Below are 15,466 nucleotides of genomic sequence, written 5' to 3' on the forward strand. Positions count from 1 at the left end.
CCGGCAGGAACGTAGCCAACTCCTGTTTCATTGGCAGAGCTACACGCTAAATGCCCTCGGGGGCGGGGCTAGAGGTGGGGCTTGAGGACAGGGACAGGGACACCCATAGTTAGTTACAGTCCGACTTTGCCCGCTCTCATGATCAGACAGAAGCACTGGACTATTTGTCTCAACTCTCCAAATTTTATTTAGAAAAAAACGATACGATAGGAAAAAAGTGACAGCGCTCATTAGGCCAAGGACTTAGAAACCTCCGCCTTTCTGTAGCACCTTAGGCTTTTCTTCCATTGCTTAATTTCACGCGGCTTCTGATGCAGGAAAAGGGTTATGTCCCCTGCCGAAGTAAAGTAGATGGTGAAGGTGCCTGGAAACGGCCAGAGAAAAGGCCCAGGCGATCGATGTTGCGATGCAGGACACTGTGCAGCACAGACAGATGCGGTCCTCCTTCACCCCCACCCTCTCTGGAGAAGTCCCGGATGAAGCGGCCTCGCTCAGACTGGAAGATGAACTTCTGGGGCAAAGGCCCATGCTCCCGGAGAAAGCCCCAGACACTAAGCAGCAGCAAACGTACTTCAAAAGGTGCCAGTTGTCTAAATACTTCGTGCATATTACCCAGGGCTGGTGGCAAAAGGCATCCTTCAGCCATGACAGCCACCAAGGTGCAGGATGCCTCCAGATGCCAGGGGGAGTGGGCTGTATCAGGGTGCCTAGAGGCTTCCCAGTGGCCCAAGAGGGCAGCCAACAGTCCCCGTAGCAGCACGGAACAGTAGCACAGGGCTGGAGGTGCAGCTGCTACCAGCTTTAACAGCTCAAAGAGCAGGGGCTGTTCCCGAAAGCGCCGGCCAATGCGGAGATCCCGCTCCACAGTGGCCCGGGCATGATCCTCAGGAGGCCAGGCCAGCTCAGCACCAGCTGCATCAGGACAAACACTTTCCACCAAGGTCACAGCAACTGCTTTGGCTGCCTCTGGGCTCAGGGTGGGAGCCCCCCAACAACCCCCATATTCAGTGCCCCCAGGGGCACTGCAGCAGTGTACCAGGAGACTGAGGAGGCTCTGGGTGTTATAGATCACCTCCTGCTGGTTTCTCGATTGGACAAACTTGGGTGGCTTTAAGCCACGGCCAATGACTCCAGCATGGAAAACTGACCAGATCCCTCCAGGGCCTGGCACAGCTGCAGTGTGCCGACGGTTAGTGTCCAACAGGGAGGCAGAAGCCAAAGGAGCTGATGTAATTGAGAGAGTCTCATCCTCTCCATCTATTTCTCCTCCAAACAGTTCTGTATTGCCCCGATGTAAGGCTCCCTCAACTAGCAGCTGCAAGACAGCCTTGAGTCCAGCTGGGGAGGTCTGAGACAGGCGGGTGAGAAGCTGAGAGGCTGATGCCACACCTGGAGGGCCATGCAGCCTCAAAGAGGCAAAGAAGCGGTGCACCCCAGCCCTCACCAGTCCTAGGAGTTGGGAGGGGGACAGGGCTTCCAGAGGAAAGGGACAAATAGCCAGAAGGGAGGCAGCAGCTTCAGCTACTTCCTCCTCAGGATGTAGCAGGAGAGGAGCCAGGTCAGACAGATGGGCTGAGGCAGATTCCCCAAACCGAGCCCCTAGGGCTGCAGGGCCCTCGCCACCCTGCTGTTCCCACCCCACTAGCAGTGCCAAGTTGCGCAGAAACCGGGCTGTGAAGGGAGGTTGTAAAATCCCTGCATGTACCCGAGCCAGGCAGCTTCGGAAAGCCAGGGGCAGAAGGCCAGAGAGACTGACCACCAGCCCTGCATATAACTGGGTGGCCAAACTCAACTCTTCAGGGCTTCGGGCTCGGCTCAGTAAATGACCCAAGGCTTCAGGTCCACAGCTAGGCCGGGTATAGACAGACAGCAGACCTAGGAGCTGGTGCTGCCAGAGGAAGCGCTTCCGTTCCAGCCGTAACGTCTCTCCACACAGCTCTCCAACATGGTTTCTCAGAGCATCTAGAAAGGGCACTGGACGGGGGGGTGGGGGTGGGCCCAGCACCCCTTCCCCAGGAGACCCTCCTCGATGATGAACCAGTTTTTGTAGGTGCAGTAGCAGGAGTTGCATCAGTCGGTCACAGGCCTCACGTACAGTGTCTGGCACAGCCAGGCCCTGGGTGGTAATGACTGAAGCAGGCATAGCTGTGTCTACCAGGAACTGCAGCAGACGGTAGGCACCTGCCCCAGAGGCCTGGCTCACCAGATGCACAGCCAGGTTCAGCATGTTGTCCAGCTCCTCTCGGGGGAATCCCTGCAGGTGTTGCTGCAGCTGGCTCAGCACAGTTGGGGGCTTGAGGCAATCCACGAGCTCTCCTGAGACTGTACCCAGCAAAGCTGGTGACATGACTGCCAGCTGCAGAAGGAAGGGAACTGTGGCCTGAAGAGAGGGGTCCCCACTCCGGCCCCCAGTACCCGCTGCCAGGCTATCATGAAACATTCGCAGAAGCTCCCGTCGGATGCTGTCTCCATGGCGGGAGGCCAGGTGCCCTAGGATGCCTACAACAGAGGCAATCTTGGGTACCCGTTTCTCCCCAGGAATGGCAGGAGATCCAGGGAAGGTGTCCGTAGAGGGGGTTTGAGAAGAGTTTCCACCACTACCACCAGTTCCACCTCCAGCCCCACCATGGACACAGAAGTCCTTAAGGCCACAGGAGAGGACTCGGGAGATGATGGTGCCAGGAAAAGAGGAGCCAATATGTGCTACAACCCAGTCAAAGTGTGGGGAATGCTGGACAGAAGTATCCAGCAAAGCATCCACGCATGCATCTGGGCAGCTACCAATGAGAGCAGAGAGACACTGCACATAGATGTCCATTAATGTACGGGTGGCCCTACACCCCATCCACAGCTGCAGCAGTTCATTGAGAGAGCCAGTGGCATGGGGCACACGCTGATGTTGGCCTGAATATGTGCTGCTCAGTTGTCCCATGAGGTCAATGGACCATGCACTAATCACAGGTGCCCAGGCCTTTGGGTTGGCCCGAATAAACTCAGACAGCACCTGCTGTACTTCCTGCACCACATCCTCTAGACCAGGTCCCCCAGCAGGGACATGGGAGGATGAAGATGGACGAAGGTGAGATGGACCAGACACAGGGCTTTCATCTAGAGCAGCCAGATGGGCCCTGACACTCTCATCAAAAACACCTCTTAAGTGGTCAAGCACAGCAGCACGAGCAGGTGGCAAAGACCGGAGCAAGAGAAGACCACAGCGAGCATGTTCCCGGGCTGAGAGTTGGTGGCCCAGAATGGGATCTACTCCAGTCAGAAAAGCCTTGATTTCCTGGGACAGCTCCTGAGCACTATAAGGAAGCAAAGGAATGTTGGGTTATGTTAGACAAGTTTTATTTCCACTGTGAACTTCAGTTTCTTTCTATGTAAAATAAAGATAATAACTATATCTTAAGTTTTTAGAATTTTTTTTTCAATGAACCTTTATTTTATTTATTTATGTGGTGCTAAGAATTGAACCCAGTGCCTCACAAATCCTAGGCAAGCACTCTAACCACTGAGTTACAACCGTACCCCACTAAGTTTTTAGAGCATTTATGTACCATACCTGGCTCATACTAATAACTCAATAAATGCTTTTTCCCTCATGACAATAATAACTCCCCCTTCCCTCCCCAGTACTGGGGAATTAGCCCAGGGTTGCTCAACCACTGAGCTATACTCCTCAGCCCTTTTTATTTTGAGATAGGGTTTCAATAAGTTGCTGAGGCTGGCTGCTCCCAGCCTGAATAATTCTTAAAATGGCCATATGCTTTTTTTTTTTTTCATGCCAGGAATGAACCCAGGGCCTTGCACATGCTAAGGCCACTGAACTACTTTATAGCCAGGCAAGGGGCTCTTTTAAGTACTTGGCATGTGTTATTTCAGTCCTGACAACAGTTCAATAACATAGGACTATTATGGTCTCATTTTGCAGGTAAGAAAATCAAGGTAAAGCAATCAGACTATATGTTCCAAAAGGACAGATACCATTTCTGTGCTCTTCAGCACTGAATCCCCTTCCATTAAGGTGCCTGATGTATAGGAAGTACTCAATAAATATTTGTTGAATTAATTAAGCATATTTTGTGCTTCTATAATATCTGCTTTAAAAGTACCTTTCCAAGATAGGTGTGGTGGTGCAGACCGGTAACAAAGCAACTTGGGAGGCTAAAGCAGGAGGATCGCAAGTTTAAGATCAGGAAGGAGGATCACCAGTTTAAGACCAGGCTCAGCAACTTAGTGAGACCCTCAGGAATTTAGTGAGAACTTATCGCAAAAAAATTTTTAAAAGCTGGGCATGGTGGCACACCCCTGTAATCCCACCAGCCAAAGAGGCTGAGGCAGGAGGATCCCAAGTTCAAAGGCAGCCTCAAAAACTTAAAAGAGGTGCTAAGCAATGTGGAGAGGCCCTAATCAATTTAGTGAGACCCTGTCTCTAAATAAAATATTAAAAAAAAAAAAAAAAAACAGTCTGGGGATGTGGCTCAGTAGGTAAGCGCCCCTGGGTTCAATCCTTGGTTAAATAAATAAATAAATAGGATTGGGGGTATATAGCTCGGTGGTAGAGCACTCCTGGATTCAATCCCCATTTAAAAAAAAAAAAAAATCTTCCTGACTTTAAAGCACCTCTCCCAACTCAAGCACTCTGATATTTGACTTTTAATGAAAAAAGAATGTAAGCCCCTTATTAAGGGCTCACCCTCCCAAATACCTGTTTCTTCCCACATGCGCAAGAATCCTAACCAAATCAACCACCAAATCAACAATCACCAACTACCCAGCACCCTCAATGTGCCTGGGAATCAAGGTGGCCCAGAGCCCAGGGTAATGCCTTTCAAGCCTTCCCCTTCTGAAACATATGGGTTCCATCTTGGAAATTCTGAAGGCAGTGTTATGGAAGAAGGCAAAATCCCCTTCCTCTTATCGTTTTTTCTGACAAAAAAGGATGGGGGGGGGGGCGGGAGCAGGGCTTGGGGGTAGGTATAGGCCCTCACTGGGCCATTCCTCTCGGGTTCCAACAAAAACAAAAACCACCCAAGATGAAGGGAATGTGCAAGGGAACGGTTGGCGGAAGCATTCAGATGGTTTCTGGGCCTGGGTTCTCAGGGACTCTCCAGAAGTCAGAGCCCTGAGTCTCTACGGGTCTACAAGGGGAAGGGCGACTGGGTTCCCAAGAGTTCTGATATCCCCGACTCTTGAGAGAGCAAGGCCAGGGCCTGGGGTAGCTCGGTATAGGGGTCTAGGGAAAGGCAGGACCCAGGTCTTGGGAGGGCGGGCACTGGAGCCCACACTTTTGGTGACAAGGTCCCTGAGTTCTGGGAGGACGCGACCAGGAATCTCTGAGAACCCTGAGTTCTCGAGGTAGGATCCGGGTTTCTGCCGAGAACGCTAGGGATCCGCGCGGAGCCGCGCGATGGGGGAAGATACCAAGGGCTCTGACTACCTGAGAGGCGCGGGACCGTGGGTGGCGGGGGCAGGCCCGGGAGGCCCTGGAGCCCCGGGAGGGTCGCACAACGCGGACATCCCGCAGCCCTACCCCAAGCCCGACGCGGGAGCAGCAGAGTAGGCGGCGCATGCGCGCTGACGGGAAACGCGAAAGAAACCCGCGACCAGGCTTCTCAGGAAAACTAATCCGGCTATGTCTGGGACCCTAGTACATTGGTTCCGCATCCCATCTTGATAGCGGGCAAACCATGTTTTTGCAAGGGCTATGGACACAATTAAGCTGGCCGTGGCCATTCACGGTGGTATTTATTTTTCCTGAATCCGAAAATACAAATGTACAACTCGCGAGCTTTTAAAAAAATGAAGCACCAGGGATTGGGGTTGTGGGTCGGCGCTTGCCTGCCGTGTTTGTGAGGCCCTGGGTTCGAAAGTCAGCATCGCAAACTAATAAATAAAAAATAAAGGTTCATCGATAACAACACCAACAACAAAAAGAAGAAGAAGAAAAAGAAGCACCAGGCCTCGGGACGTAACTCAGCAATAGAGCGCTCGTCCACCATGCACTAAGCCCTGGATCTCAGCACAAACAAAACAAAACAAAACTAAAAAGCAATTAAAGAAGGGGAAAGCGGAAAAGAGAAGGAAAGAAAGAAGAAAAAAATCATAAGAAAAACAGAGATACCAAAACAAACTGGGCTAAACTGAAGGGGTCCTTCCAGTCATAGACGAGAACAACCTTCTATCAGTCTTCCTTGCTTAAGCTTTCCTATCCGCCCCCCAATTTCACAACAACATGGGGACCTTCCCCACATCTGACAGAGACAGAACTTGTTGATTGTTATGTATTTATGCAGCCAGTACACTTCATCAAGAGCTCCCAATTTAGCTGGTCTACCTAGATCAATTTCCAACTATTCAATTCATTAGCTGTGTGTGTGTGGGGGGTAACGTGTGTGTGGTGAAGTGCTGGGGATTGAAACCAGGGCCTTAGTGCATGCAAAGCAAGCACTCTACCAACCGAGCTATATCCCCAGCCTGTTAGCTGTGTACTCTACATGACCTCTTCATGCCTGTTTTCCTCTTCTGGAAATGAAGAACCAATAATATAACTATCTCACAGAGTTGTTAGGAAAATTGAAATGAGGTAAAACATTCACTGTATAGCACTATTTTTACTGTATTTGTTGAACAAACAAAAAAGCTCTTTGACAATAAAACCAACTTTCTTTCTCTTTCTCTTGGCCATGCTGGAGCTAAAACCAGGGCCTGGAGCATACAAGGTAAGTGCTCTATTATTGAAATGCATCCCCAGCTCCTGTTTTGTCAAAAGCAATACTCTTGGGGCTGGGAATATAGCTCAGTGATAGAACACTTGCCTATCATGCACCAGACCTTGGATTTAATTCGAAACACTGCAAAAAAAAAAAAAAAAAAAAAAAAAAAAAGTATCTCCCTGGAATTAGTATATTCTTAATACTGTGAAAGCTGGGTTAGATGACATGCATGTAATTCCAGCCATTCAAGAGGCTGAGGTTAAGAGGATCTATATGTTTGAGGCCAGCCTCTTGGACTTTAGGAGATCCTGTCCAGAAAAAAAAAAAAAAAAAAAATCTTGCTGTGGTGGTGTATACATGTAATCCGAGGGACTGAGAAGATTTAGGCAGGAGTATCAGCAAAGGTTTTTGCTGTTGTTTTGGTTTTTATTTATTTTACAGTAGAATGCATTTTAGCATATGGTATACAAATGGAGCACGACTTCTCATTCCTCTGGCTATACATGGTGCAGAGTCACTCCAGTAGTGTGATAATACATGTATATAGAGTAATGTCCTATTCTACCGTCCTTCCCATCCCCACGACTTCACCTCCTCTCCCCTTTACACAAACCAAAATTCCTTTATTCTTCCCTACCCCCCACTATGGATCAGCATCTCTGATGGATTATCAGAGAGAATATTTGGGATTTGCTTTTTTGGGATTGGCTTGTTTCACTTAGCATGATATTCTCTAGTTCCATCCATTTACCTACAAATGCCATAATTTCATTCTTCTTTAAGGCTGAGTAATATTCCATTGTGTATATATACCACATTTTTTTTAGGATCAGCAAGTTTGAAGCCATCTTCAGCAATTCAGAGAGGCCCTCAGCAATTTAGTAAGACCCTGTCTCAAAAATATTTTTTTTTTTATTAAAAAAACCAAAGGAGGGGGCTGGGGATGTGGCTCAAGCGGTAGCGCGCTCGCCTGGCATGCGTGCGGCCCGGGTTCGATCCTCAGCACCACATACCAACAAAGATGTTGTGTCCGCCGAGAACTAAAAAATAAATATTAAAAATTCTAAAAAAAAAAAAAAAAAAAACCAAAGGAGGGCTGGGGATGTGGCTCAAGCGGTAGCGCGCTCGCCTGGCATGTGTGCGGCCCGGGTTTGATCCTCAGCACCACATACCAACAAAGATGTTGTGTCCGCCGAGAACTAAAAAATAAATATTAAAATTCTCTCTCTCTCTCCCTTTTAAGGAAAAAAAAAAAAAAAAAAAAAAAAACAAAGGAGCCGGGAGCAGTGGTGCATGACTTTAATCTCAGTGGCTCAGGAGGCTGAAGCAGGAGATCAAGAGTTCAAAACCAGCTTTCTCAAAAGCGGGGCATTAACCAACTCAGTAAAACCCTGTCTCTAAATAAAATACAAAATAGGGCTGGCAATGTGGCTCAGTGGTTGAGTGACCCTAAGTTCAATCCCCAGTACCAAAAAAAAAGGCGGAGGCCAGATGTGGTGGTACATGGCCTGTAATCCCAGTGATTTGGGAAGCTGAGGCAGGAAGATCACAAATCACAAATTCAAGTCTAGCCTCAGCAAACTAGCAAGACTCTGTCTCAAAATAAAAAAATAATAATAAAAAGGATTGAGGATGTGGCTCAGTGGTAGAAGTTTCCCGAGTTCAATTTCTGTACTTGCAAAGGGTGGGGGTGAATGTTTGCAAAAGCATATAGATGAGGGGGCAGGGGTTGTGGCTCAGCAGTATAGTGCTCACCTAACGTGTGCAAGGTCCTGGGTTTCATCCTCAGCACCAAATAAAAATAAAAATGAATAAAATAAAGGTATTGTCTCCAACTACAACTGAAAAAAAAAAATATATATATATATATAAAGAGGGTATGAATGAAGATTAGAGCTGGGAGATGAGTAATTTTTTCTCTGGTTTTGTTTGAAATTTTTATACTAAAAATTCAAATTTAAAACAATTTTAGGGCTGGGATTGTGGCTCAGCGGTTGAGCGCTCGCCTAGCGCATGCGGGACCCAGGTTCGATTCTCAGCACCACATAAAAAAAAAAAAGGCATTGTGTTGTGTCCATCTACACCTAAAAAATAATTTTTTTTTTAAAGGGGCTGGAATTGTGGCTCAATGGTAGAACGCTTGCTTCACAAGTGTGAGACACTGGGTTTGATTCTCAGTACCACAGATAAATAAATGAATAAGTCCATCAACATCTAAAACATTGTTTTTAAAAGTAACTTTAATACATTCCTTTTTATTTAGACTAAAATTAAAATTCCAGGTTGTCTACATTCTCCCTTATTTTTAATATATTGAACCCAGATATACTTTACCATTATGCTATAGCCTCAGTAGTTTTTATTTTGAGATAAGTTTTTATTTTTTATTTTGAGATAAGTTGCTTAGGGTCTCAATGTTGCTGTAATTGGCCTATGAACTTTGTAACCTTCCTGCCTCAGCCTCCAGAGTAGCTGGAATTAAGATACCAGGCAAGTGTATATTCTTGCTTTATCCCCAAAGGCCTCTTAAAAAAAAAAAAAATTGCCTCCAGTCTCCCTTGAATATGTATCTACTTTCCTAAATAAACCTCTATCTATGCCTTTGAAAAAAAATTGAAATTCTGTAAAGGACTTATAAGATCCTTGCCTCTCTCTACATCTTCATCTTTTTTCCATCTCCCCTTTTATCACGTCACTCTAATCTACACTAGAGTTGACAGTTCCAAGAACACAGTAAGCTACTTTTTGGCACTAAGCACAGGAGTTAGAAGAATATAAAGAGTGGGAGGGAAAAAACGTGTTAAGTATGGATGTACCCTCCCTTCTCTTGTTACTACATCCGAATACATTTCAGTTTTTTCTTAGGGGGCAGGTACTGGGGATTGAACCCAGAGGCACTTCACCACTAAACTACATCCCCAGCTACATCTTCAGTCTTTTTTATTTATTTGAGACAGAATCTTGCAAGTCACTAGGATCACAGACATGCGCCATCATGCCTGCCAGTGTTTCAAACAACTATTTTTCCTTTCTGTATTCAAAACTGAAGGGCACAAGATGTAGCTCAGTGGTAGAGCACTTGCCTAGCATTTGTGAGGCCCTGAACATCATTCCCAGCACCACAAAACAAAACAAAAACAACTTGACAAAGGAAAATGCTAGGTGAGCCTGGCAACAGAAAGCAAGGAAGAGCTCAAATACAGTAATTGTGTAAAAGGTCACAGGGACCACATTGAACAAGCTAGTGCTGACTAATTTTGGCACAATGACCATGAAAAAAATGATAATTATCAATGTTAAACATACTGAAAAAAATCCATAGTAATTCTAAAAAGCAAGGTAGGGGCTCTTCTCCGCAGACTGTCATAGGAATAATACGAATAAATGACAGAATTAGAAAATCACTATTCTGCAACACAGTAATAACTAATCCAGGTAATCACCATGAATATTAACAGCGCTGAGTGATGCCATTGGTAAATATTCATACTCATTAATTCCTATGGATTAATAAGTAATCCATACATTAATTACAAAGAGTATGTTTATTTTCCCTTGCCACTTAAAGAGTTACCATTAATGAAACAAACTAACATTATAATAGGGAAGTATATAAATCATTTATGTAATTTTTGTCTAAATTACTTATTTATCCTAAATTCACTGAAATATTCATAAACACTCAGACAAAAACAAGATTGTAGAATATTCTCAAATAAAATTAGGTCGTACCCTTCTAAATTATCATATAAGACAAGCTAAGGGAGTACTTTTTCTGGATTAAAGACATGACAAATGCACTATGTCATCTTTGATTGGCTCCTGGATTTTCGGGGGAGAAAAATGACAAAGAATGTTATTGAGAGAACGGGATATTTGAATATGAAAAACTAGCTATTTTTTTATTTGTAGTTGGACACAATACCTTTATTTTTCCATTTGCTGAGGATCAAACTAGGGCCTCATACGTACTAGGCGAGCATTCTACTGCTGAGTCACAACCAAGTCCCCAAACTAGCTATTTTATGAATATTAAAAATCATAGGAGGGCTGGGGATTTGGCTCAAGCGGTAGCACGCTCGCCTGGCATGCATGCGGCCCGGGTTCGATCCTTAGCACCACATACAAAGTATGCTGTGTCCGCCAAAAACTGAAAAATAAATATCAAAAGTTTTATCTTTTTTTTTTTAAAGAGAGAGTGAGAGAGGGGAGAGAGAGAGAGAGAGAGAGAGAGAGAGAGAGAGAGAGAATTTTTATTTATTTTTTTTTTAGTTCTCTGTGGACACAACATCTTTGTTGGTATGTGGTGCTAAGGATCAAACCCGGGCCGCACGCATGCCAGGCCAGCGCGCTACCGCTTGAGCCACATCCCCAGCCCCCAAAAGTTTTATCTTTAAAAAAAAAAAAAAAATCATAGGAGCTAGGGTTATAGCTCAGCGGTAGAGTGCTTGCTTCACACATGTGAGGCACTGGGTTCAATCCTCCACATCATATAAAAATAAATATATATTTTTTTTAAAATCATAGGTGTGGTAATAGTATTTGGCTGTATAAAATAATGTTCTTAAGGATAAAATCTTTTCTAGATTTTCAAATGATTTTCATTTAGCTAGGACAACACACATATATTTGTACAGAAAGAGATAAGTGTAGGAAAATGTTAACTAGTCAATCTAAGTAAAGGGTATACAAAGGTTCATTATACTTCTGAACTTTACTATAAAGCTGAGGGAGGGGGACTGGGACTGTGGCTTGATGGCAGAGTGCTTGCCTAACAGGTGTGAGGCAGTGGGTTTATTTATTTTAGCACTGCATAAAATAAACAAATAAAATAGACATACTGTCCATCTACAACTACAAAAAAAAAAAAAAAAAAAGCTGAGGAAAGGGTAACAATGGACTTAAACCCTCCCCATGCAGACTAAACAGGGAAGGGAAGAAAATCAAGCCTTTCTTCAGTTGAATGCACTTCTGCAAAGGCAGCTTTTCTCTTTAAATACCTCAACCACAGCTTCCCACAGTTTTAAAAGTTAACGCAGGCCTGTGATCCCAGCTACTCAGGGCTGGAAATGGAACTCGGTAGAGAGCACTTGCCTGGCATGTGAAGCTCTGGGTTTTTTCCTTAGCACTAGCTTAAGGAAATAAAGAAGGAAAAAAAAAAAGTGTATATATATATATATATATATATATATATATATATATATATATATATGTTTGGTATTTATTTTATTAAAAACATAATCTAGCAAAGGAAACAGTACAAACATGAAGTGACTTGCCCATCCTGATCACACAGGCACTAAGGCAAGACTGGGATCAGGATCTTTAACCCCTTGTCATTCCTACAATATCTCTATTATTGTCAGAAATGAAAAGAGACAGAAGAGACCAGGTTGCCAGAGACCACTACTCATTATTTTTGCTCAAACAAGCTCTGTGGGTTCTGTTTGTAGACTGCCTCCATCCATACCCACAGAACTCTTTTCATGACCCACCCTCCATCCTTAGACTGTATCACATGTCAGTCAAAGCTCTAGGGATTAATCATAAATGGGAGTTGGGCCCTCCTCAAATCTTTCTTTTATACCCTCTTCCCTCCCAACATATCCCTCCAGTAGAAGTCAGTAGCCATTATGTAGGAGGAACTGGGATGAGTGAAAGCAGGTAATGCTTTCGCCAAAAAACTCTGAACAACCACAATCCTGTTGGCTCCAGTTGAAAATCTGGTGGAAGAGATAAGAACCTTAGCTCTCATCCTCAAGATTCTCCATGTCTATATCCTGAGGGGGTTTAATCTTCTTTTGTCGTTTGGGCTGTGGATCACTAGTCCTGGCTGGTTTTGAAGGGACTTCCACTGAGCAAAAGGAAAGAGAAAGAGTTAAGGAGCTAAATAAACCCATGTTCCCCCTCTCCCTCCTTTTGTGCCCTAGTGTCACCTTCCATTGCTGCCTTCTCTTTCTGGGCAAGCCGGATCTGCTGTAGGAGTTTTCTGCGTTTCTTCCCTGACAGAGTTATATTGGCACGTGCACTGGATCTGAAGGGTAGGTAGGAGCAAAGATACCCAGGTTATACTGAACAACCTAGGTCACAAAAGTATTTCTGGCTATGGAAAGTGTCTTTCTATTCAAATCACACAACTGTATAAGTCTAAGGTTGTAAGTCTTTCCAACTTCAGATTTTAACATACTTTATTTGATCTAAATCTCAACACATATCTCACATATCTTGACTAAAACACTCAGGGTTACTCCAGGGGAACTGGGCTGTGCAAAATAACCACACAAGAGACAGAAATACCTTTTTCTTTGGGGGTGCTGTGATAGCTCCTTTGACCTTAAGGGTCCGCAGAAAGAGAGAGAAAGCAGGTGAGCACACGCTGACCCCTTTTATTGAGCAGAAGCCATTCAAATGAGGCAAGAGGTCAGGTTTCAAGGGGCTGAGTCTAGCTTTATGATGTCTGCTGTCAGCAGGTTGACTGACATCTAGGAAGGCCACACCCAAGGGCAGAGTAAGAAAAGGGGACACACAAAGGGCATCTCCCTGGAACATTCTATCCCAAACAGGGTAAGGGGGAAAAAATCACAAAGGAACAGGTGAGCTTAGCTTGACTCATGGAGTTGAGGAAGGCACGCCTACGCATGAAGACACATTTGGTTGCATTATTTCTACCCTCAAGATCCGGGTTACCATTTTCAGCAACTTAAGAGTAGCCAGATCATGGGGGGGGGGGGGGTGCAGATGACCGACAGTGCCTCAACCATTCAGGAGGGGAAAATTGCTGGTTACATGACATGGCAGCCTCCCACATGTAGTAGGTACTCTTAAATATATTTTTAAAATATTTTTTTTACTTGTAGATGGATACACAGTATCTTTATTTATTTTTATGTGGTGCTGAGGATTGAACCCTTGCCTCACGTATGCAAGGCAACTGCTTTGCTACTGAGCTACAGCCCCAGCCCCAGTACTTCAAATATTTTTAAGAAGTCAATGAAAGGAGGTAGAAACTAATTAACAGGGCCAGGTGAGGGTGGTGGCCCACACCTTAATCCCAATAGCTCAGGAGGCTAAGGAAGGAGGATGGCAGGTCCAAGCCAGTCTCAGCAACTTAGCAAGGCTGTCTCAAAATTAAAAAATAAAAAAGGGCTGGGGATGTAGCTCAATGTTTGATTTTGCTCTGAGGCTCACTCCCAGGTAAGAAAAAAAAAAAAAAAAGATAAATAAAGTAATTAATGGGCTGGCCAAGATGGCACAGGCTTGTGATCCCAGTGAATCTGGAAGCCAAAGCAGTAAGATTACAAGTTCGAAGCCATACTCTGCAACCTAACCAGACTCTTTCTCAAAACTAAATATTATAAAGGGGATGGGACATAGCTCAGAGGTCAAGCCCCCTGGGTTTAATCCCCAGTACTGAAAACAAACCAACAAAGTGATTAATGGAACAGGTAGTCTTTCCCAAGACTCAGCAGCATTGAAACTGCTATGAAAAATCCTGTGTGTATCTTTGGGAAAATTCAAGTTATGCACACATATCTACACACTTTTGTTTTCTTTATGTAATATATGTATATATACATATACTTTTATTTTCCTTATGTAATATATATATTTTTTTCTTTGTCTCTCTTTTTTTTTTTTTAGTAACCAGGGATTGAACCCAGGGGTGCTTAACCACTGAGTACATGCCAAGCCCCCCCACCTTTTTTTTTTTGTGGTGCTGGGGATTGAACTCAGGGCCTTATGCATGCAAGGCAACACTCTACCAACTGAGCTACATCTCCAGCCCCTCCGAGCCCTTTATATTTTTTATTTAAAGACAGGGTCTCGCTAAATTGCTGAGGCTGGCCTGGAACTTGGGATCCTCCTGCCTCAGCCTCCAGAGCCACTGGAATCAAGATGCGTGTGTGCCAGTCGTGGTGGTACACGCGGCTCTGGAGGCTGTGGAAGGATCTCGAGTTCAAAACCAGCCTCGGCAATTTAGCGAGATCCTAAATAAAATACAAAATAGGGCTGGGGACGAGGCGCAGTGGTGGAGTATTCCAGAGTTCCATCCCTGATACCCACCGCCTCTCAAAAGGGGGGGAGGGGGGCGTGCGCGCAGATTTACTACCAATACCTAAATTAATATAGATTGTTACTAGCGGTTGGGAGAATGAACAGCCTTCCTGGGATTCTCATTAGGGTCGAAGATGCAAAGAAAAGCAGAACAGCCGACAAACGTTCCCTACATAAAAGCGAAAGTACAAGGAAAGCTGAGTGATGGCGGCTCCGGAGCTACGGCCGGAGGGCGGACCGACGGCAGGAGGTCTAGTACTCACGCCCGCTTCTTGAGGTGATGCCGTGTGATCAGCCCTTCGTCTATCACAGCCCCGACCACCTGATGCCTCAGTCGCTTCTCCCGGTTCAACACCCGCCGGCGCTTGAACAGCTTCTTCTTCAGCTCCTGCAAGGGATAAAGATGCGAATCAGGCTGAGGCCGCGCACGAACACAGATACCCAGAGCCACCACCGCGGCGATCCCAGTCCCCCATCAATCCCATCTCGGGTGACAGAAGAGGGCTCCCGGAAGCTTGGAGAAACAAAGCAGCAATCCCACAAAAATCACCGTTCGAGGCCGGTTGATCTTCCCCCCTGGACCCCCCATGAGTGCGTCCCCTCCGCGTCCGGGGCACGCACTTCCGCTTCACGCCACTGCCCCAGGGCTCCACCCCCGCCCTCCGCGAGCCAATCGGAGCTGGGGGAGGCGGTCC

The 15,466-nt window shown here is 45.5% G+C and overlaps 2 protein-coding genes across 2 annotated transcripts; both read right to left on the reverse strand.

Annotated features, from left to right (window-relative positions):
* Positions 1-59: 59 nt before the first annotated feature.
* On the reverse strand, positions 60-5,596 carry INTS5 (integrator complex subunit 5). Its single transcript, XM_081281293.1, has 2 exons — positions 5,441-5,596; positions 60-3,305 (listed from the first exon to the last, which is right to left on the reverse strand). Exons 1-2 carry the CDS (start codon positions 5,518-5,520, stop codon positions 326-328), a joined length of 3,060 nt encoding a protein of 1,019 aa, XP_081137419.1. The 5' UTR covers positions 5,521-5,596; the 3' UTR covers positions 60-325.
* Positions 5,597-11,913: 6,317 nt separating this feature from the next.
* Positions 11,914-15,447, reverse strand: LOC308642460 (uncharacterized protein C11orf98). The gene is made up of 4 exons (XM_081281404.1): positions 15,322-15,447; positions 15,035-15,159; positions 12,653-12,750; positions 11,914-12,570 (listed from the first exon to the last, which is right to left on the reverse strand). Exons 1-4 carry the CDS (start codon positions 15,358-15,360, stop codon positions 12,461-12,463), a joined length of 372 nt encoding a protein of 123 aa, XP_081137530.1. The 5' UTR covers positions 15,361-15,447; the 3' UTR covers positions 11,914-12,460.
* Positions 15,448-15,466: the final 19 nt, after the last annotated feature.

The sequence above is a fragment of the Spermophilus citellus genome (genome assembly GCF_964194105.1).
Source record: "Spermophilus citellus genome assembly, chromosome: 2".
NCBI lineage: Eukaryota > Metazoa > Chordata > Mammalia > Rodentia > Sciuridae > Spermophilus > Spermophilus citellus.